At 40.5% G+C, this 18264-nt stretch overlaps 1 protein-coding gene across 3 annotated transcripts in view; it reads right to left on the bottom strand.

Annotated features, from left to right (window-relative positions):
* LSAMP (limbic system associated membrane protein) overlaps positions 1-18264 on the bottom strand; it is a 601648-nt gene that overhangs the window by 28274 nt on the left and 555110 nt on the right. For all 3 annotated transcript variants that reach the window (XM_001502660.5, XM_003363378.5, XM_014732876.3), the window contains exons 4-6: positions 15020-15154; positions 6043-6163; positions 5410-5558 (exon numbers count right to left, since the gene is read on the bottom strand). In XM_001502660.5, coding sequence (XP_001502710.1) covers positions 5410-5558; positions 6043-6163; positions 15020-15154 — 405 coding nt within the window. The remainder of the gene's footprint in view (positions 1-5409; positions 5559-6042; positions 6164-15019; positions 15155-18264) is intronic.

Genomic DNA, 18264 nt, shown 5'->3' with positions numbered 1-18264 from the left:
ACCATCATAGCTCCACCCTGTTATCATCATCTTAGCTCTATCACACCCCATTAGTTATCTCATTCTCTTAATTCCATCCTACTGATTTATCATTCCTTAGATGCTTCCCCATCCCAGCTTTTTAATCCTTATTCTTTCACCATCATTCTGCTGTATTTCCTAGTTTATGCCAGGGTTTGTGGGCTCTTGTAAAAGTGTAAAGTGAAGTAAATATCACTTAAAATGAAAAAGAAATCCTCCAACTTTTGAGGGCAGGAACCTGGGTGTTATGCACTTTGTCTTTTGGCTGCTGATGCTTGAGGTGTTCAACATAGCGTAGCGATGGATTGGGAGGTTTTAGGAACAGAACTCTTAAAGGTGACCCAGTACTACATGCTGTGGCTCTTAGTAAGTCCCTTAACTCTGGGCTTCCGTTTCTTATCTGCTAAATGGTGGTGGAGCGGGGGATATTATTGGCTGATTCTGCTGGGACACCATGAGAAGCAGTTAAAGGGTCATTAACACTTCACAAGAAACCCTCTGAATGAAAAGCATCTAAATGACAAAAGCTGGAGTTGAGAGTAGTGTGTATATATAGAAGGAATTTATTAACTCAGATATGATTTTCTCTTATTTTCCAATGGGTGTTGAGATATTCAATGGTCTTTCTGAAAGTCAGCATATTTTATGCCTATTCTTGAAACTAAAACTAATCCCAGCACGCATCTATCTCGAGACTATTGGATCCACAGAGAGCCCTTATAAGGAGTTTGCAGCCAGTCTTTCAAACTACATGTGGGTAGCTCAAATAGCTGCTCAAACTGTTTTATTATGCGGCATCCAGAAGTAGCTGGTTAAGAGGCTTTGCTGAGTCTTAACTAGCACCATCAAGTGGTTTGTATTTAAATGATGGGCCCCTAAGATAATAACCTAAAATGGCTTCTAAAGAAGCAGGGGAGGCCCTTATTTCAAGGGCTCTCTCCAGGGCTGGGTAGCTTACGTAGTACTTGAAATTTAATCAAGTATAGGTTTACAAGTTAATATTTTAAAATTAAAAAGAAAATTTGAAAACCTCCTACACACTAATGTGATATGGTCCAGCATAGATTTCTTTGTATTTTTATTCTTTTGTACTCAATGGCTTCTAAAAACCTTACCAATCCACACATTTCTCTAAAGTAGACAGTAATGGATCTGTAAGACTGTTCTTCTTTAACATGGGGAATATTCCCCTCCCAGGGTCAAACATGGACCAGTAGGCTGGAATATTAGTGCAGAATCTCAAAGTGCCAAATATAAGCCAACAGTTGAACTAATCTAGTGGATCCAGGCTGATTGGGGTTCATGAAAATGGCAGTGGGAGGTGGCAGAAGCGTGGTCCTGGCTGAGAAGGAATATAACAATATTTAGTCAGTGGGAAGACTTCATTAAGTGAAAAAAGGAGAAAGAAATTAGATGTCTCCTCATCTCCAAACTACAAAAGACACATCTCCTAATAGTTTCCCCACATACACAAATCTAGATAATGTGGACTCTGGAAACAGCTTACCTGAATTTAAGTATCAGCAGGCTTACTTAGCTGCATTAGTTACTTAACCTCCTTGTACAGTGGAGAAATACAAGTCCTTAATAGGGTTGTCCTAATGATTAAATGAGATCATGTACGTTAAGTGTTTAGCACATATGCAGGGCAGCTTGTAAATACAAGAAGTGATGACATTACAATCATCTCCCTTATTCTTCCTTCTTAACTGTTGCTTTAAAAGTAACTCACCATAAGCATCGAAACATGATAGGTTCCCTTTGTGGGTGCATTGCAGTCATCAGTGTGGAAACACAGAATCTGTTATGCTACATATGCTGACAGTGGAACTTCTCTTGACATCATCAGAATTCCAAGTCTTCATCCACGTGATGCATATTCTCACATCTGACAAGGGCTATGGAGCTGAATCTTTGCCCATACACACTGTACTATTGGATTAATGTGTTCAGAAAAATGATATAATGTAACGCTTTTCCCAAAATGAAGAAAAAGATATAAAAGACATTACTTGGATATATAAACTAAGGTAGTATGGATCCTTGACAAACAGAAAGCTAGGCTGTGTGGAGAGTAAGACAAATGAGAAAAGAATGCTTCCATTGACTTAGGGGAAAAATTACTATGAACACAATGTATTCTTGAACCCCCATTCAATTATTTTTACCTGTTTGGAAGTCCATATGTGAATAGAGAATGGAGAAGTATATGTATGTAAGTGTGGAGGAAAAGATGTATCAGTGACTGCAAGTTGACGCTGTGTAAAAAGTCAGCACGTGTCACTGCAGTGGACACTGAAAATATGCTGATTCACCAACGAAGATGAATAATTGTGAACTCTTCAGGGGCTCTGGCTCTGGGTTTCCGCCTGCTGCTCCTCTGGCCAGCAGCAGCTCACCAGCTCCCTCATCTGCTCCGAACTGGCTGGGTCAGCAGAGCACCCTGCTGCCCACACAGTGCTCTCCATCAGGGCACTGGCTGCAGCCACCCCCCCAAGCATCTCTCCCCTCCTAAGCATCTTTGCCCTCTTAGGCATCTCTCCCCTTCTAATCCTGTTCTGCAGAAAAGTACCACCACCGACAGTCTTCCTTCTTCCCATCAAACTCATCTACTTTAAATCCAAGTGATGGGTAATCTGTGCACATATGTACTTTCTTTTTTCCTTTTCTTCCCTTCCTCTTCCCTCCTCTCCTCTCTTCTTCTCTCTCTCTCTCTTTCTTTCTTGCCTGCGTGAAACAGGCTACCATAGAACCACATTCCCAAGGACCCAGCTATGAAGGCTATAACAACGCACCTGCCAAACCTAAATGGCGGTGGGGGTGGGGGGCATGGTAGAAGTGCATTCCTGCTACTGAGGAAGCAGAGCTTCCCCCTTAGACTGTCCACAGTCAGGCCTTGGGTTTAAGAAATAAGGTAGTAGAGTCACTAATTTTCCACAATTTTAATAGCTTCTTTTCACCTCAAAGTCTAATGACTTTTTGTTTTCTATTTTTCTGTAAGTATTACACCTCCTAACTTTCTCATAAGGTAGGAAATCAACTCCAAATCGAATGCTGATGCCCGTGCTGTCTCTGTGTGCTGCTAAACACAGAGCTAGTGCCCGTGTGGGCACACAGGAAAGTAGTACATCATAATCACAGCACTGTGCACTTCCCAAATATATAATTGAGGGAGACTTCTGTGAAGTCATCAAGTGCTATATAAATATGAAACACTTGCCCAATTCCTTGATTCTCAGTTAACAAGCAGAAACTCTGTAAGATTCTTGATATTTCTTTCTTTATCTTATTTATTATTTTTTTTGAGGAAAATTAGCCCTGAGCTAACATCTGCTGCCAATCCTCCTCTTTTTGCTGAGGAAGACTGGCCCTGAGCTAACATCTGTGCCCATCTTCCTCTACTTTATATGTGGGATGCCTGCCACAGTATAGCTTGCCAAGCAGTGCCATGTCTGCACCCGGGATCTGAACCGGTGAACCCCAGGCTGCCAAAGCGGAACATGCGCACTTAATCGCTGAGCCACCAGGCCGGCCCCGACATTTCTTAATGTTATTGGGTTGAGTCCTTTAAACTGACTTTTGTGAACAGGACCCAGTGTTACAGGGTTTCAGAATACCTTTCATCACCATTCACAGACTAGCAGTATCTCCATTATCTCTGATCAGCCCATGCGCTCTCTCCTCCTCAGTTATTGCATGCTTCCTTCCTCTTTCTCCTTCCTCTCTCTGTCTAAAGGTATCATTTTAAATATTGTTTGAAATATATCATTAGAACACTTCAGCCTCTGCATGGGATAGGAAGAAAAGATACTTTAATGCAAATCTATAGCTGTTCAATTTCTCTAACTAACCCAATTGTCCCATTTTCTCTTTTCCAATCCCTATAAAGCCTCTTATTAAATGTATGTTTTTTACTTAACCAGGTCACCTTAAATATGTCAGAATCTCAAATTCCTGACTGAGGCTGTCTTTCTCTCCCTATTTATGGAGGAATTGAACGTCAGGAATTGAAACAGGATATCTTCTTAAGTGTCTTGAGATATTGATGTCTCTAGCTGAAGCAAAGAACACTGATGTTTGGTCTTTGGAGACAAGTAAACAGGGATATGAATTTTAAACTTCATATTGACACAGCATTTGTATAGCTGTATCCTAGCAAACCATTACAGACTGAAGTCAGTTATGAATGAGAAACTGAAGGCCAAATTTAAAATAGTTTATGGCAGTTGTTTTTTATAGGTAGAGATAGATCTCGAGCAGTTTTTAAATGGCTTTAATACTACATTTCAAGACAACTCTCACTTAAATTGATTTTTCTCCTAAAAATCTTTTTTGATGGCTCATCTAAACTGGATAAAGATAGATGGAGACATCTCTCCCAGTCATAATATTTCTAGATTTTCCAATTGAACCTGTGAAGATAAAAACCTCCTAGTGGCTTGCTATTCCAAAATAATAATAGTAAATTCTTTGGACGGCCTCCTTTAGTCCATATGAACTTTCTGGCTTAGCATGTGCTAACATTTTTGTTTGTTTTTCTTATTCTGATAAACACTTTCCTACTGCAAATGTTATCATTTTCCCCTGACCTCACCCATAACACTTCTGTTTCTCAGGAGTTCTTTGCTTCTATGTTCATAGCCGCGAGCCCAACAAGGCAAGAGGTCAGATACTTGATTGTAATATGCTGCTATGGTCAAGGCTCCAAGGTGGGCTCTCCTGCTAACATCAGTAACTTAAAACGGCTGATCCCTCCTTTGTCTGCCTTTAGGCTCCTGGTCTTCAGAAATGCTCCTCCTACCTTCCCATCTCTCTTCCAAAAATATATCAGACAAGTAATGTTTTCTGCCATCATAAGGAAACCTTTCAGCAACCATTTTTCCTCATTTAGATTTTATATTATGTTTTAATCATTCATTCCACCCTTCCTCTTGTGTTGTTAAAAATACGCTTTCTTTTTCCAGCCTCTCCCTTCTCCCAGCACCTTATTCATCTTCACTGAATATTTCTTCCTCGATGACTCTCATCACTGCCATTTTTTAATTGCCATCCATTTTCCAGGATCTTACCTCATCTCTGCTCTTTAAAGAGACCATCACCAAAGAGATTTATGTTCTCTGAATATTCTTACATTTTAACCAACCCAGAAAAAACCCAAAACTAAGCAAACAAACAAAAAAAACAAGAGAGTTGTCAAAAGTAAGCCAGGCAACAGAAAGATAAGTTATTCCATTGTCCATCTCACCTTATGCATAGGGATTGAGAACCTGTGTTTTTGTCTGACTTTTGTAGAAGTTTACCTTTAACAGATAAAGGAAGGATTTTCAAGTTTTCTGTGGGAGAATTCACCACTTATTCTCCCATGGTGGCCCACTTTGGTATACTTACTGAAAAGGACCAGGCTGGCATTGGTGACCCCCAGGTTGTTGGCAGCCACACAGGTGTAGTTGCCATAGTGCTCCTCAGTGACGTTGGCCACCGTCAGGGAGGACTGGCCCTCCGTGCTTTTAATCTCAAGGCCATTGGCACTGGTTATCCTAAGAGTTCAAAAACAGAAGAGTAAAAGGAAACACTGATGAAGAGTTGGAGTAGTAATTCCTTTTTCATCATTATACTGGAGGAAAAAGGAGAGAAAGGAAGAAGTGAGCATTTGCTGTTCCCTGCTCAATTCCTCATTTTAATCATGCAATCCCATATTGGCAGAATCAATGTCCATCGACAGAGAAGACTGAGGAATGGATATGTTTCCTTGGGCTTTGGTTTCTGCACTAGGCAAGAAAGACATGCAGGTGGAAGCTAACCACTGAATCACCTACATCACTCCACATGTCACCTGAGTCCCGTGGGGTTTCGGCTTAAGACCTACAGGCCCCAAAGCACTTATTAAAGAGATTTGGAAAAGGAAGAGTCTCATAGTACAGGCCTGCATCATTACAGCAGGCCTTGATTTTGTCATTAGGGCTTCTGGTGCCTCTAGGACCACCCAGCGCAGCAGTGAAGGAAGGCAAGTTTGGCACATACCTGGTGTCATCCCGGTACCACTCAAAGTCAGGCGCAGGCACTGCCGAGGCCTCACATTTGAGTGAAGCTTGTCGCCCTGTGGTGGCTTCATTGCTCTTGGATTCCGTGATGGTGGGAGGATCTGTAGGAAGGGCAGCAATATAGTTTACAGGAGAGTCAGAGAGCGCTCCAGAATTTCCACGCGAGAGAGAATTAGAGAGAACAATCCGACCGGAGAGGGGCAGGAAAGGAAAAGTCTTAAAGCTCCATTTACATGAATTATGTGAGCAGTTGAATGACACTGCTCACTAGGAAACTAAATAAAAATAAGAGATGATTAATGAAACAGTAGACTTGTTTACTTAAATGGGACACTTAACAGGATTTTATGGAAATGGAATCCAGGGTTTCTTTTTCCCTCCTCCAATAGACTATCAATTATTCCAAACATAGATTATAATATTTGCATAGCTTTTTTATTTTCATAAATTCAGTGGTGATACTAAAGTACTTGGGATTTAAAATGTATAAATTTGAGCATTTTTCTTTTTCAACATCATCATTATTGTTGTTACAGTTCGAGATGGCAGCAAGAAGTCTGATGAAAATAACAGAGGGCTAAACTCCCAACCCAAGCTTAGCCTGATATTGGTGCAGGAATTCAGAAAATGAACAAACTAGCCTAAGATGATTGCTTTACCTTTTTCTCTCCCATGTGTTCCCTTATTGCCATGACCCAGGTAAATTGCGCTTTTATGTGTGAGGGTGCAGTTTGAAGTCTATCCTGGTGCTCAGAAGCCTTCCTAGTCTATCAGTCTTCTACTCTGTCTGGCAGCTGTGCACTTGATTTTTTCTGCTTAGCTCTGGACTTATAAAACTGTAACAGGCTTGAAATGAGCTCAGACACGCATCTGACATTCAAATTTGCTATGATTCTTTCAAACAATCCTACAGAGGGTGGAACACGTGTTTACAGGTCCACATGACCGAGCTAGGAGGGCAAACTTGAGCTCCTGGCCTGATGATGCTGAGTTTGTGCAGGTTATGGAACTTCAAGGAGTAAAGGACTTTTCTGTTCAAAGGTCATTTGCCAAAAAGGACAACTTGGCTATGTGTCCATGGAAAAAATAGACCAAACAATCTCTTTAGACTTGGTAGAGGAAAAAGCATATTTAGGGAAAATAGTGAAGTGAACACTAGCACACAAAATTCATTTAGATCTCTGCTCTTCAGCACCTGGCTCAGCTCACTTACTTCTGAATCTGTTTTCTTCATCTTCAAAAATAATTTTCAGAGTTTTCTGCCTATAGAAGACTCTGATCTTCTTAGTTCAGAAGGATGTACAAAAGCATCAGGTAAGTCTGCGATTTTCTCTCCTATTTCATTTTCATATCAGCTTGGACATCTTTAAATCACCGTCAGAGAGAGGAGGAGTTAGAACACATTTGGATAAGCGTTGCCAGCCCTGGTGTAGACAGGCATGCAAGAGGGGGTTGTTGTTGTTGTTTTCCTTTAGACTTAGCTGCTCACTTTTTGTATAGGCACAAAAGGCAACATGATGAGTGGAAAGAACTGTGGATTGGAAAGCAGGAGTCCTGGAATTTGATTTCAGGTTGGCTGTGTGGACCTTCCATTACGCTATCTTTCTGAGCCTTGGTCTTATGACCCATAAAATGAGGGAACCACACTTTAATGATCTATGGCATCCCTTCTAGCTTTCAAAACATACCAATTCTAGTCAAAATTGCCCATTCTTCACAAATGGGCAGTTGGTATCATTATGACTCAAGTGTATGTTCATAATCATAACTCGTTTAACCCTTAAATGGTTAACTTTCAAAATTATAACTCATTTGTCTATCCTATGGTTTAGGAGTCAGAATTAGCACTCAGAAATAGGAAACTTGAGGTCCGATTTTGACTCTTCCTTAACCAGAACTCTGGCTTGGACAAGTGTCTGCACCAGCGTGAGCTTTTTCTTTCTCATCTTTGAAACAGAAGAGTTAGCTTAAAATGATCCCCAAAGTTCCACTTAAAATTCTTTCTTTCTATCATTGGTTACATAGATCATTAGAACACATGAGTTCAGGGGATAGTGCAACAATTGGGGGTAGTGGTGTTGGTGGGGAGGAATTCGTATGGGGTGGGGCATGGAATAGAGGCTAAGAACTTGGATTTAAAGTTTGATAGGCCTGAGCTCAAATCCAGGCTCTGTCCCTCATTGTCCTTCCTCATTAGAGAGTTTAGTCCTTTGTCTAGAGTCACATTGCTTCAATTCCCTCATCTATAAAATGTTGGGACAAGACACATGGAGGTCCATTTGGAGATTGATGAAGGAATCCAGAGATAGGCTGCACTAGGTTTGTGATAAAGGGGCTGGGAGAGAATGGATACCTTTGAGACTGAGAGACAGGAAGCCTCATAATCAACAAAATCAGATGTAAAGAGTGAGGGAAAGAAGGAGGAGTATCAAAGATAACATCAGGATCTGGCTTGCACATCTAAGTGATGCCATCTGCTGAGAGAAGATACATAAGAAGAGAAATAGATGACCAGGAGTAAAACACTGAATAAATATTAATTTCCCATCCTCACCTCTTCACTGTATCAGGTTCTTAAGCTGCCAATGATGCCACAAAGCATGTCAGCCGGAGAGAGAATTTTGCTTGTGATTCTATCGGTTTGTTCAATTTCTCAATTTATAAAATGAATTTTAACTATTATTTGTGACTTTCTGGAGCCACGTGGTTATGAGTGACAAATTCTTAATGATGACTACCACTTTACTAAATGAGCCCTGACCTGGGCCAGATTCCGCAGTTTCCATCCTACCCCTCTGCCGGTCGTAGCTGTAGCACCTCAACATAATAAAGACATGGCAATGCCTTCCAGCCCCTCCACCGTGGGACCAGGAATGCAGGTCCCACCGTGCTATTTTATGGCAGAGTTCTTCCTCACTCTGGGTGTTTCCTTCTATGCAGCAGGAGCTTATTTAGCATATCTCCTTGCTCTGGGACCCAGAAGGAAGGAATGATTTTTTCTGACTGAAAAGTTTGGGAAGAACAAACTAGGTTTGCTTGCTCATCTCTTCCCCTTCTTCCTTTTGGGATCAAGCTTCTGGCAGGGAACAGAGGTTCCTCTCTGCTTCTTCACACTAAAGTCTTACTCAGGCTCTCTCCTTTCCACTCTCATGTGGGCAGGCCTACCTCAATCCAGGGCTGCCAAGATGAGGGAGGTAGGTTGGCCACACTAAATTACTACCTCTAACCATCTTGCTGTCTAACAGTGGGGGCAATTGAGCCTCCCATACATCTCCTTTACTTATTTCTCAATTTGTTCAGAACCTGACTAGCTAAGAAGTAGGCTATTTATCAGCTCCTCAGAGAAGGCAGCATGGGAAAGGTGCCAGTGAACCAGGGTTGAACACTTACAAGTGCATTAGTCTTAGGACAGGATGACACTGGTCAATAACAAAGGCCAAATACTTGCTTCTCTTCTTGAAAACCCAGGAAGTTTCTCATACCAGGGTAAATTCACCAATAATGATAAATGTATGAAGAGCTCATTGTTTATAACATTTCTCAGACGACATAATGGTGCAGGTCTGTTCGTTCATGGCTTATTGAAATGAACATTTCAAAATCCATTTGTAATGAATTCTGTATAGGTGAAGCTAAGAAAAATTATTGCAAATCATATTGCACCATGCCTAGTGTAGTTAAAATAATAGATGACCTTGCTCAAAATATGGTTACAATAAAAATATGGCTTAATAAAAATGCTGCATGGACGTCCATTGTTATTCTTTACATGACTTTGGAATAACTTACGATTGTCAAAGGACTCTTCCAGCTTTTATTACTTCAAAATTCTGGGTTCTGAAAATATTAATAAGGGCTTTCTTTTTCTTATATCACCAATAACAAGACTCAACGAAAATGAATAGGATAACAATGACAGTGGCCTAGCAAACAGAATATCATTTGTTTAATCTTTCTTCTGTTTGGAGTAATAGCATAAAACCATAAAATTCTTAATAAAGGATTCAATTTATAGACATTTACCATGTGTCAGCACTCTACTAGGCTTTAGATATTCTTTCCATCCAAATAGTAGCCCTGGGAGGTAAGGATTGTTAATTCCATTTTATGAAAGAGAAGACAGTTCTACAGAGGGTTAGTAACTTGTCCAAATTCACATAGCCAACATTTGATAGAGTCTAGATTTGAACCCACGTTCTAAAGCCTATGCTTGGAACCTCTTTGTTCTTCTATTTGAATGAATTCCTTTAGAGAGAAATGAATTCCTAATTAGAAAAAATACCATTTAGGGGAGCATACTGGTAGCTTGAAAGGTAAATGCTACATATTTCTGCTATTACAAGGTATCAAAAATGGCACAACATGCAGTATCACAGTGGGTATAAACCCACATTAGAAGTCAGGCCTTGTGGGTTCAATTTCTGGCTGTGCCATTTAGGTTGTCACCTCCTGGGGGTGACATGTTGACCTCCCGGAACTGCTCACCTATGAATGTAATTGATGACGCCTGCCTACCTGTCTCGCAGGTTTGATGTAAAGACCAAATGAAATCACATATTTGAGAGCATGTTTAACACCTGAAGTGATTACAGTTATTATTTTCATTACTATTCTGCACATGGTGTCTTGAAAGGAAAGAGGGGTTTGGAGTTAGACTTGGGTTAGAGTCCCACCCTACCACTCACCTGTCCTTTGATTTTGTGGCAGAGAATGCTTAAATTCTCTGAGTTTAATTTTTGTCCTCTCTGCATGGGGATGATTTTATTATCTCCCAGGGTTAGTGTGCAATGGTGGACCAACGGGGTGGGGCAGAGAATGCAGGCAATAAGAAAAGCATTGTCTCTAGAGAATTTAGAAACAATAATAAAACTGAATAAAAGTTCTCGTTTTTTTAATACACCATTTACCAGCAATACTAAGCCAAACATACTAAACCATGTCAGTAATAAATTAAATACTCCTCCTTGGGGCAGGCCAGGCCCAATACACCTGCCTCTGGCTGGCCAGTGTTGGTGTGATGATTACAGTGAATCATACAAAATCTCTAGCTTAGTCTTGGTACTCTGAAAATACTCAGAAAATGATGGCTCTTTTTCACATTGCAAAGTTATGGTAGAAAGTTGTAGTACTCTGCATTCTTACTGAATATTTCCTTTGAAGATCCCATAATAGATTCATAAGCTTTAGGATGTGTCTTTCCTGGTACTATCCCAAATACAAGAATAAACTAAGCCTTGGCATGGAGAATGGATAAGTGTAGCTATGAATAGCTAGAGAAGGTAGTCAGTCTGGTGCCATATTGAGCAGTTATTTTCCTCAGGTTTCATTATTAGGTGATTTTTGAATCAAAGCACTGAATAGTCCAGTTAAAATACCTATATATTATCTGGAGGCAACAGATGTCTCCAGTCCCAACAATGGATTCTATGATAGGTAACCTCTGCTTCCTTTAAATAAGCGGCTATCAAATGTAATTGTGAGCTTTAGAGATGCCAGCATCCCATGTCCCCCAGCATCTATGTTGGGTTGGTTAGCTCTAGACACAAGGCTGAAGGCAGAGCTGAGTCCAAAGGGAGGCAGGTTGAGGGGAAAAACAGTTCTAAAGAGTGACAACGTAAACCTAGTTGGAGAGAGAGCTGTGGGAAGGCAGAAGGTAGGCATATTAGCTGATCACTGGGATGAGGGGCATGCTTAAGAGCTGCGGACAGAAAAATTCTCCAGAAATAGGAAGAGTCCAGTATAAGGGGAGTCTAAATAAAATTAATAGTCTGTACTTATCAAACATTTGCCATGTACTAGATATTATCCTTGGGATACTGGGCACTAGGATGAGATAAATCCCTAAGTAGCTACTTTTAGTGCACTGTGAGAACTGAAATTGAGAGATGACACCTACAACCTATAATGAAAGGACCGTTGTCCCTAAGGCTGGTACCTGGATGAAATTAGCAGCTATACTAAAAGTAAGGTACAAGAAATGAGAAATCCTGTCTATTGTACAAAATTTTACTAAGTTTATTTAGTGGAAGAGATTTCAGATCAATAATTTAGCTTCTGTAAACTCCAGGACCTCCTACCACTTAGAAAATAGATTTGCCATGTCAAATGGCTATGTGCAATGCTTTAGGTCAACTGTGGAGAGGGATTATCCAAGAGAAGTAAAAAGGAGAGACTGTAGAATCCAGCTTGTGAGCTAAACAGGAGAAACTAATGTCCCTCTTGTTTACAGCTCTGGCTTCTCAGTGCCCTGCAAAAAGTATCTGTTCTCAGCTGAGTAAATGAATCAATGAAATGCTGGTAGGAGAAAATTACCAGCACTGGGATTTTTTTTTTTAAGTGGTATTCAGGGTCTGTTTCATTACAATAATGTATTCAGGCATTAATTATCTTAGCCATTCAGATCCCCTGACCTAATTCCAACTGCTGTATTTTGAAAAGGAAGAGGAATTAGCTTATATAAAGGGACGTTTTCCTAGTAGGCAGGCTTAGATGAAGTGACAAATGTGATCCTGGATATTTCTCAATAAGCATGAGTTTTGCCAGCTAGACTTGATTCTGTAATTTAATCTTGGAGACTTCATCTACTTAATACAACCACATTTAAGCAGGATGAATTGTTTGAACAGGACAATAGGTGTGATGGCTAGTTGTTTTAATGTAACATAAACACAACTTATGAAATGTTGGTAAACAGGTGATCCCAAAGGAAGTTGATATTAGAATATACCTCCTGATCTGTGACCAGTATCATTTGCAAAGTTTGGAGAAATGTTGAGAGTGCAGAGTTTACCTGTGAGTTTTTAACCTATTCATTCAGTAAACATTTACTGAACAATTTTTATAAGGTCAGGGATGTGCTATGTGCTCCTTGTTAGGTCATACGGGATGTTTGACTAAGCTCATTATAGATTTCCATGTAATTTGTTATGAGGTGTCTTTTTATAATCTCAAGGTTCTGTCCATATGCTTCTGTGGTTCACTCATCACTAGGAAAAGCTCACATTTTCATAAAAGCCTTTTCTTGAAAATTATCAGTATTTTCTTCTGTTCCAAGTTACACTTTGGGGACAGTCAGGAAGGAGCAATGTCAGACTAATTGCGCTAATAATAATAGGGCCCAGGCGGCTGGCTTTGATCTTGGGAACCATCTGCAATGCAGACCACTTTGATGTTTCACACAATGGAAGCATAAATATTTTCTATGTACTCCATGATTGGACTTTCAGAAATCTAATTAAGATGAAGGTCAATTAAGAGAAAATGAAATCTTCACTCCAAAAGTCAGACAAGAGGTGCAAGAGGATGGCGTGGCTGTATGTACATAAAAGCAGCTAACTAACCTAATTATAAACTTATATAAACACCCAGAGAAATTGCCTTTCATGTGAAAAAAAGGTCCTAAAGCATTTTATAACATTGAGATCATTAATGTGTCTTTGAAACACACCCAGTAATGGAAAAGAATAGTAATACTGGCATTTCAAAACTCTATTACTAAAAAATTCGCAGACAGCTTCGGGATGAAAGGACTTCAGAGCTCATCAAATGTAGCCCCCTGCTTCTTCGAAGTGAGTGCCATAAATGTCTAGGGCAGAGTCGTATGTGTTGGATCCTCTTAGGTACGGTGTGAAGGAGACTTCGCTGTCTGTTTCAGAAGGCTGCAAGACTGGCGTAAGGCCACAGGAATCCGTGCAGCCCAGCATGGACGGGGCATTGTAAGCAAGTTTCCTCCGCTCTCTATGCCTCAGTTTCCAAATTGTTAACATCAGACTCATGATGTTTATCTCAAGAGTTACTATGAGGATTAAATGACAAGTGTAAATCACTTAATCCAGTGCAACAGGTAGTAGGTACTAAGAATTGAAAACTTCGTTTTCTTCCTCGTTCTCCTGAAAGCATGGGATTTAGAATCAAACAGGCCTGAGTCTGGATCACTTTTCTTACACTTGCTTTCTGTGTCACTTTAGAAAGCCAAAGTAACTCACCACAGTCGAAAGCATATTTTCAACTATGGGTTAAGATGTTTGTGCATGTGTGTGTGTATGCCCATGTGCATGCATATACATGTGTTATATGTGCATATGTGTGTTTATGTATGTGTGTAGGATGTATATTTGTGTGTGCGAATGTACATGTTAAAGGCATAGGAAGGAAGAACAAAGGACATCCCTTTGTCCCTGTCACTAGCCACAGTTGTGTGATGTGGGAACTTGAATTTGAATGATGTGGAAAGTCACTCCTAACTAAACAGGATAAGCGAATTCTCTTTATTCCTTTGCTGGGTGACACACATCATATGGATCTGCCCCGCCTCCCGTCTTTTGAACTACATCTAAGGATCCTTTCATCTGAGAAGTTCAAAGTATGCCCACTTACCTATGCATCTTAGTGAAATCTTCCTTTCTATTGCCCATACTTTGGGACAAATAGATAAGCAAAATTAACTTATTAGGTATCCCTGGTAGCCACTGGGGACACAGGGTCTCTGACTACAGTGGCTTGAATTTGTTTCCAAGAACAATTAGTTAAATAGCAGAGGATAAAATATGATCTTCGGTTATTCTCTTCTGAAAAATAATGCATTAAGATGGAAATTCCAGTTAAAGTAGATATGAATTGTTGCTTCTTCCAAAGTGTTGTGACCTTGGTCTCCACAAAGACCAGAACAGTGATTGCCAGAAATGCTAGTGCTATCTGATCATGTTTTCTTAATTCTGCAGTCTGAGTAAAAGGCAGAGTGTATTGTTAAATGCATTATGGGTTATATTTAGAGTTGGTAGAGTTGATTTATGCAATTCAAAGGCCAAGTCCTGCCCTTGGAGGTGTCCAATGTATAAATGTGCATCCCCGACCAGAGGAGCATCTGCTTGAAAGGCAATATTCTTTTGCTAATGGGCTCGCTGGAGGTGGAGGTGGGTCCCCAGCACACAGCACCTGCTGACTCCTGCCATACTCACAGTTCACAGTGACCTTGACTTGTTTGACATCCGCCGAGGAGACCTCATTGGCAGCTTTGCATTCATATTTGCCTGACTGCTCCCTGGTGATGCCGAGGATCTCCAGATACTCTTCTTCTCCTTCAAATTCTCTTCCTGAAAAACAGAGGCGTGCATGATTGGGTTTTAAAGTTTAAAATATGCAGCAGATCGTCTCTTTTTTCTTTTTAGAAGGAATAAATCCGCATGGCTTTTCAATAATTTGACAATGTGCTTGTCTGAGGTCAAGTTCCACAGAAGCAGACCCCAAGATAAAAAGTCATGTGAAAGTAATTAAGGAAGAAGTCTTCTCAGGAAAAACTGGTAGGGGAGTGGGAAGATGGGACCTGGAAGAGAAAGAAGGGAAATGAGGATTCAATGCCAGGTCACATCCCACAGGGGGCAAGTCGGTTCAATCCCTCAGGGAGTTCTGGAGACAGCTCATGTCCCACTTCAAAGTTGTCCTGACCAAGAGTCAAGAAGCTGGAGCATTTATATACATACACCCAACATTATTGGTTAAGGGCTTAGAACAAAGTGGGAGTTGGGAGGAGGTGCATACAAATTACAAAGGACTTGGAGGGGCTACCTTTGAAGTACTGACATCATCAATTACACCATGCTGCAGAGCACTCTTTCAAAAAGTTGTTATTAGAACAAGTGGCTTCCTTTCAAGAAATTATCACTCTTTTTCCCCAGATTATGTGGAATACTATTCACAAAGGTCATGTTAGAAACCATGTCTTGCAGTTGTGGTTTCCTAGTTCATTGTCAAACTACATCATCATTGAGGCTTTCAGGCTATGGACCAGATCCATGAGACTGTGCTGCTGCTGGTGCGTTTTGTAATAGACTGTGTCACATGGCGGTGGGGAGTAGGGAGCGAAATATCATTGGCTTTACCGGCTGGGATTAGGGGTCTGGAGGCCCTTTTGGAAAGTTCCACAAAGTTGGATAGGTCTCAAGAAATCTCAAGACAGCAGGCTTGTTTAATTTTCCTCATGTGGAGTATAATTGATTGAATGACTTTCTTCCGAGAGAGAGAAAGAGAGAGAGAGAGAAAGAGAGAGAGAGAGAGACACACGGAAGGGAGAGGAAGTGCAGGGGGAGGAAAAAGAAAAGGGGAAACATAAGATAAAGAGGAAAAGGGGTTGAGCAGGGGAAGAGCTTAGACTTTAACTTTAGCTAAGTTGACTACCCCTCACCCCAAATTACAGAACCCCACTGCTGTTGAATTAGGATAGAGCAGCTGGGGAGGGTGCTAAAGGACACAGTCCTGCCACCATGAAGAAATCTTGCTTCTGGTCAGCCTACACTAAGTGGTACCAATTAATAGCTTTGCTCAAATGCCACAAACTGTTTTCCTTTTCTGGAAATTCCCTGATGGCCAAATCAACATAACAGACAGCCAGCACAGAGACAAATTCACTGTCTAAATATGTCAGCTAAGCCTGTTAACTAGGCTCCCAATAGAATCTAGGCCTCTTTGATAACATTCTATAGCACAGCTGTCAGGAATACTCCCAGCTTCGTCTTCTGTCAATTGTCACTAGCACTAGTTCTGAGGAAATTTTGCGATACCAACAGCAAAACAGCAATAGTTACACAAAATTATTTGGTTCTGGAGTCCTGCACATTATCAAGCACATGCGTCTACTGAAAGTGTTTTAGAATTAGTCTCTAGGTATATAGCTGCATATTATTTATAAAAGGATAATTTTTTTCCCTGTCTGTCTTTTTGCCTTTTTTCTTCTCCGCATTCAGGCAAGTAGTCAGACCTTACTTCACATGCCACAGAAGTAGAATGTGGTAGGAGAGACCACAGAAATCTTAGAAAGAATAATAGTCCATTTTATTGGAGTAGCTGGGGAGAATTTGGACTTGGAGAAAACAAAGATCCTTCCTGAATACTTGCAACTATAGACTGAGAATCATGCCAACTAATTGATGTCAAGAATCTTCTAGGTAAATATAAATATCCTGAAACCAAATGGTAACTTTGACAATTGCAGGGCAAAATACGTATCAGCTCATTAAAAATCTGGAATGCAGAGGTGGGATTGACAGTAAGATAACATTATCGATTTTGAGAACAATGGTGGATTGTAATGAAAAAACTGTTAAAGATGATTTCAGAATGGTTTGGGATTTCTGCCCTGCCCTGCCCCCACATTCATCAACCTTATTCCTAAGTAGGTAGTTGTCAGTAGAAGAAAGAAAGAACAAGTATAACCTTCTTAGAGATGGTTAACAACACTAAATTATTTTCAATTACCATAAACTACCTAGAAATGGTGAGCAACGGATCCCTACCTTGAATTTTAGATTTTTGGAAGATTTAAACCAGTTTCAGGAGCAGGAAAGATGATTTTTGGCAGCACCAACTGAGGCCCTACCAGTTTGGGAACACGGCACCTATGAGAGTAAACATTACGATGAACTAGGGAAAATAAAGTGATATTTATTGGACCTGGGATTCTTATATGCCAATGTAGGTATTAATAATCTCATTTTTTCCTGATAAGCAGATAATAAAACAGATCCTTATGGGATGAATTTTCGATCCCACATCTCTAGGAAGAATTTCCCCTGATACTACTTGACGATGAAGGGGGAGGTTTCTCTTAAGTGCCCCACCCTTAAGGCAGAAAGATCCTTTTGCTTCTCCTGTGATAGCTCTCCTCCACTTGGATGGCTGCCTCCCTCCAGCACTCGATGTGCATAGCTGTTTCACCCGATGGAGGAGTCTCAAGGTGTAAATCAAAGACAGGCAAGAGAAAAGAGATGGTCTTCCCTTGTCCAAAACGCTTGACAAGATCTTAAAATATTAAATGACATCTCTGAGCCCTTCTTCTTGTCATTCTTCTTTTACCCCTTGGATCCTCCAGTTGAAACTCTTACACTTCCCGACACTTCTTGCTAGTCTTTTTTTGCACCCACAGGAGACTTTACCCACAATGCATTATCTCTCCTACTTCACTTGAGCGTTTCTCATTACTCTACAGTGATTTGAGAGGAAATGGGAACTTTTCTCTTGCTGGAAAGCCAAAGAACCAGATTGCACATTCCTCAGGGACCATGTCTGACTCAAAATATCCCCATGAACCAGCACAGGGTTTGCTACGGATTGCTTAATAAACGTTTGTTGAGTTAGCCGAACTGAATTAAAAACCCAAGTGGAAACTAGAGTGAGATTCAATACATCATATAGCTTAAGAGAACAAAGT

The sequence above is a fragment of the Equus caballus genome, chromosome 19 (assembly GCF_041296265.1).
Source record: "Equus caballus isolate H_3958 breed thoroughbred chromosome 19, TB-T2T, whole genome shotgun sequence".
Taxonomy (NCBI): domain Eukaryota; kingdom Metazoa; phylum Chordata; class Mammalia; order Perissodactyla; family Equidae; genus Equus; species Equus caballus.
Note: the sequence above shows the minus strand (reverse complement) of the source record. Positions and strands in the feature narration are given on the sequence as shown.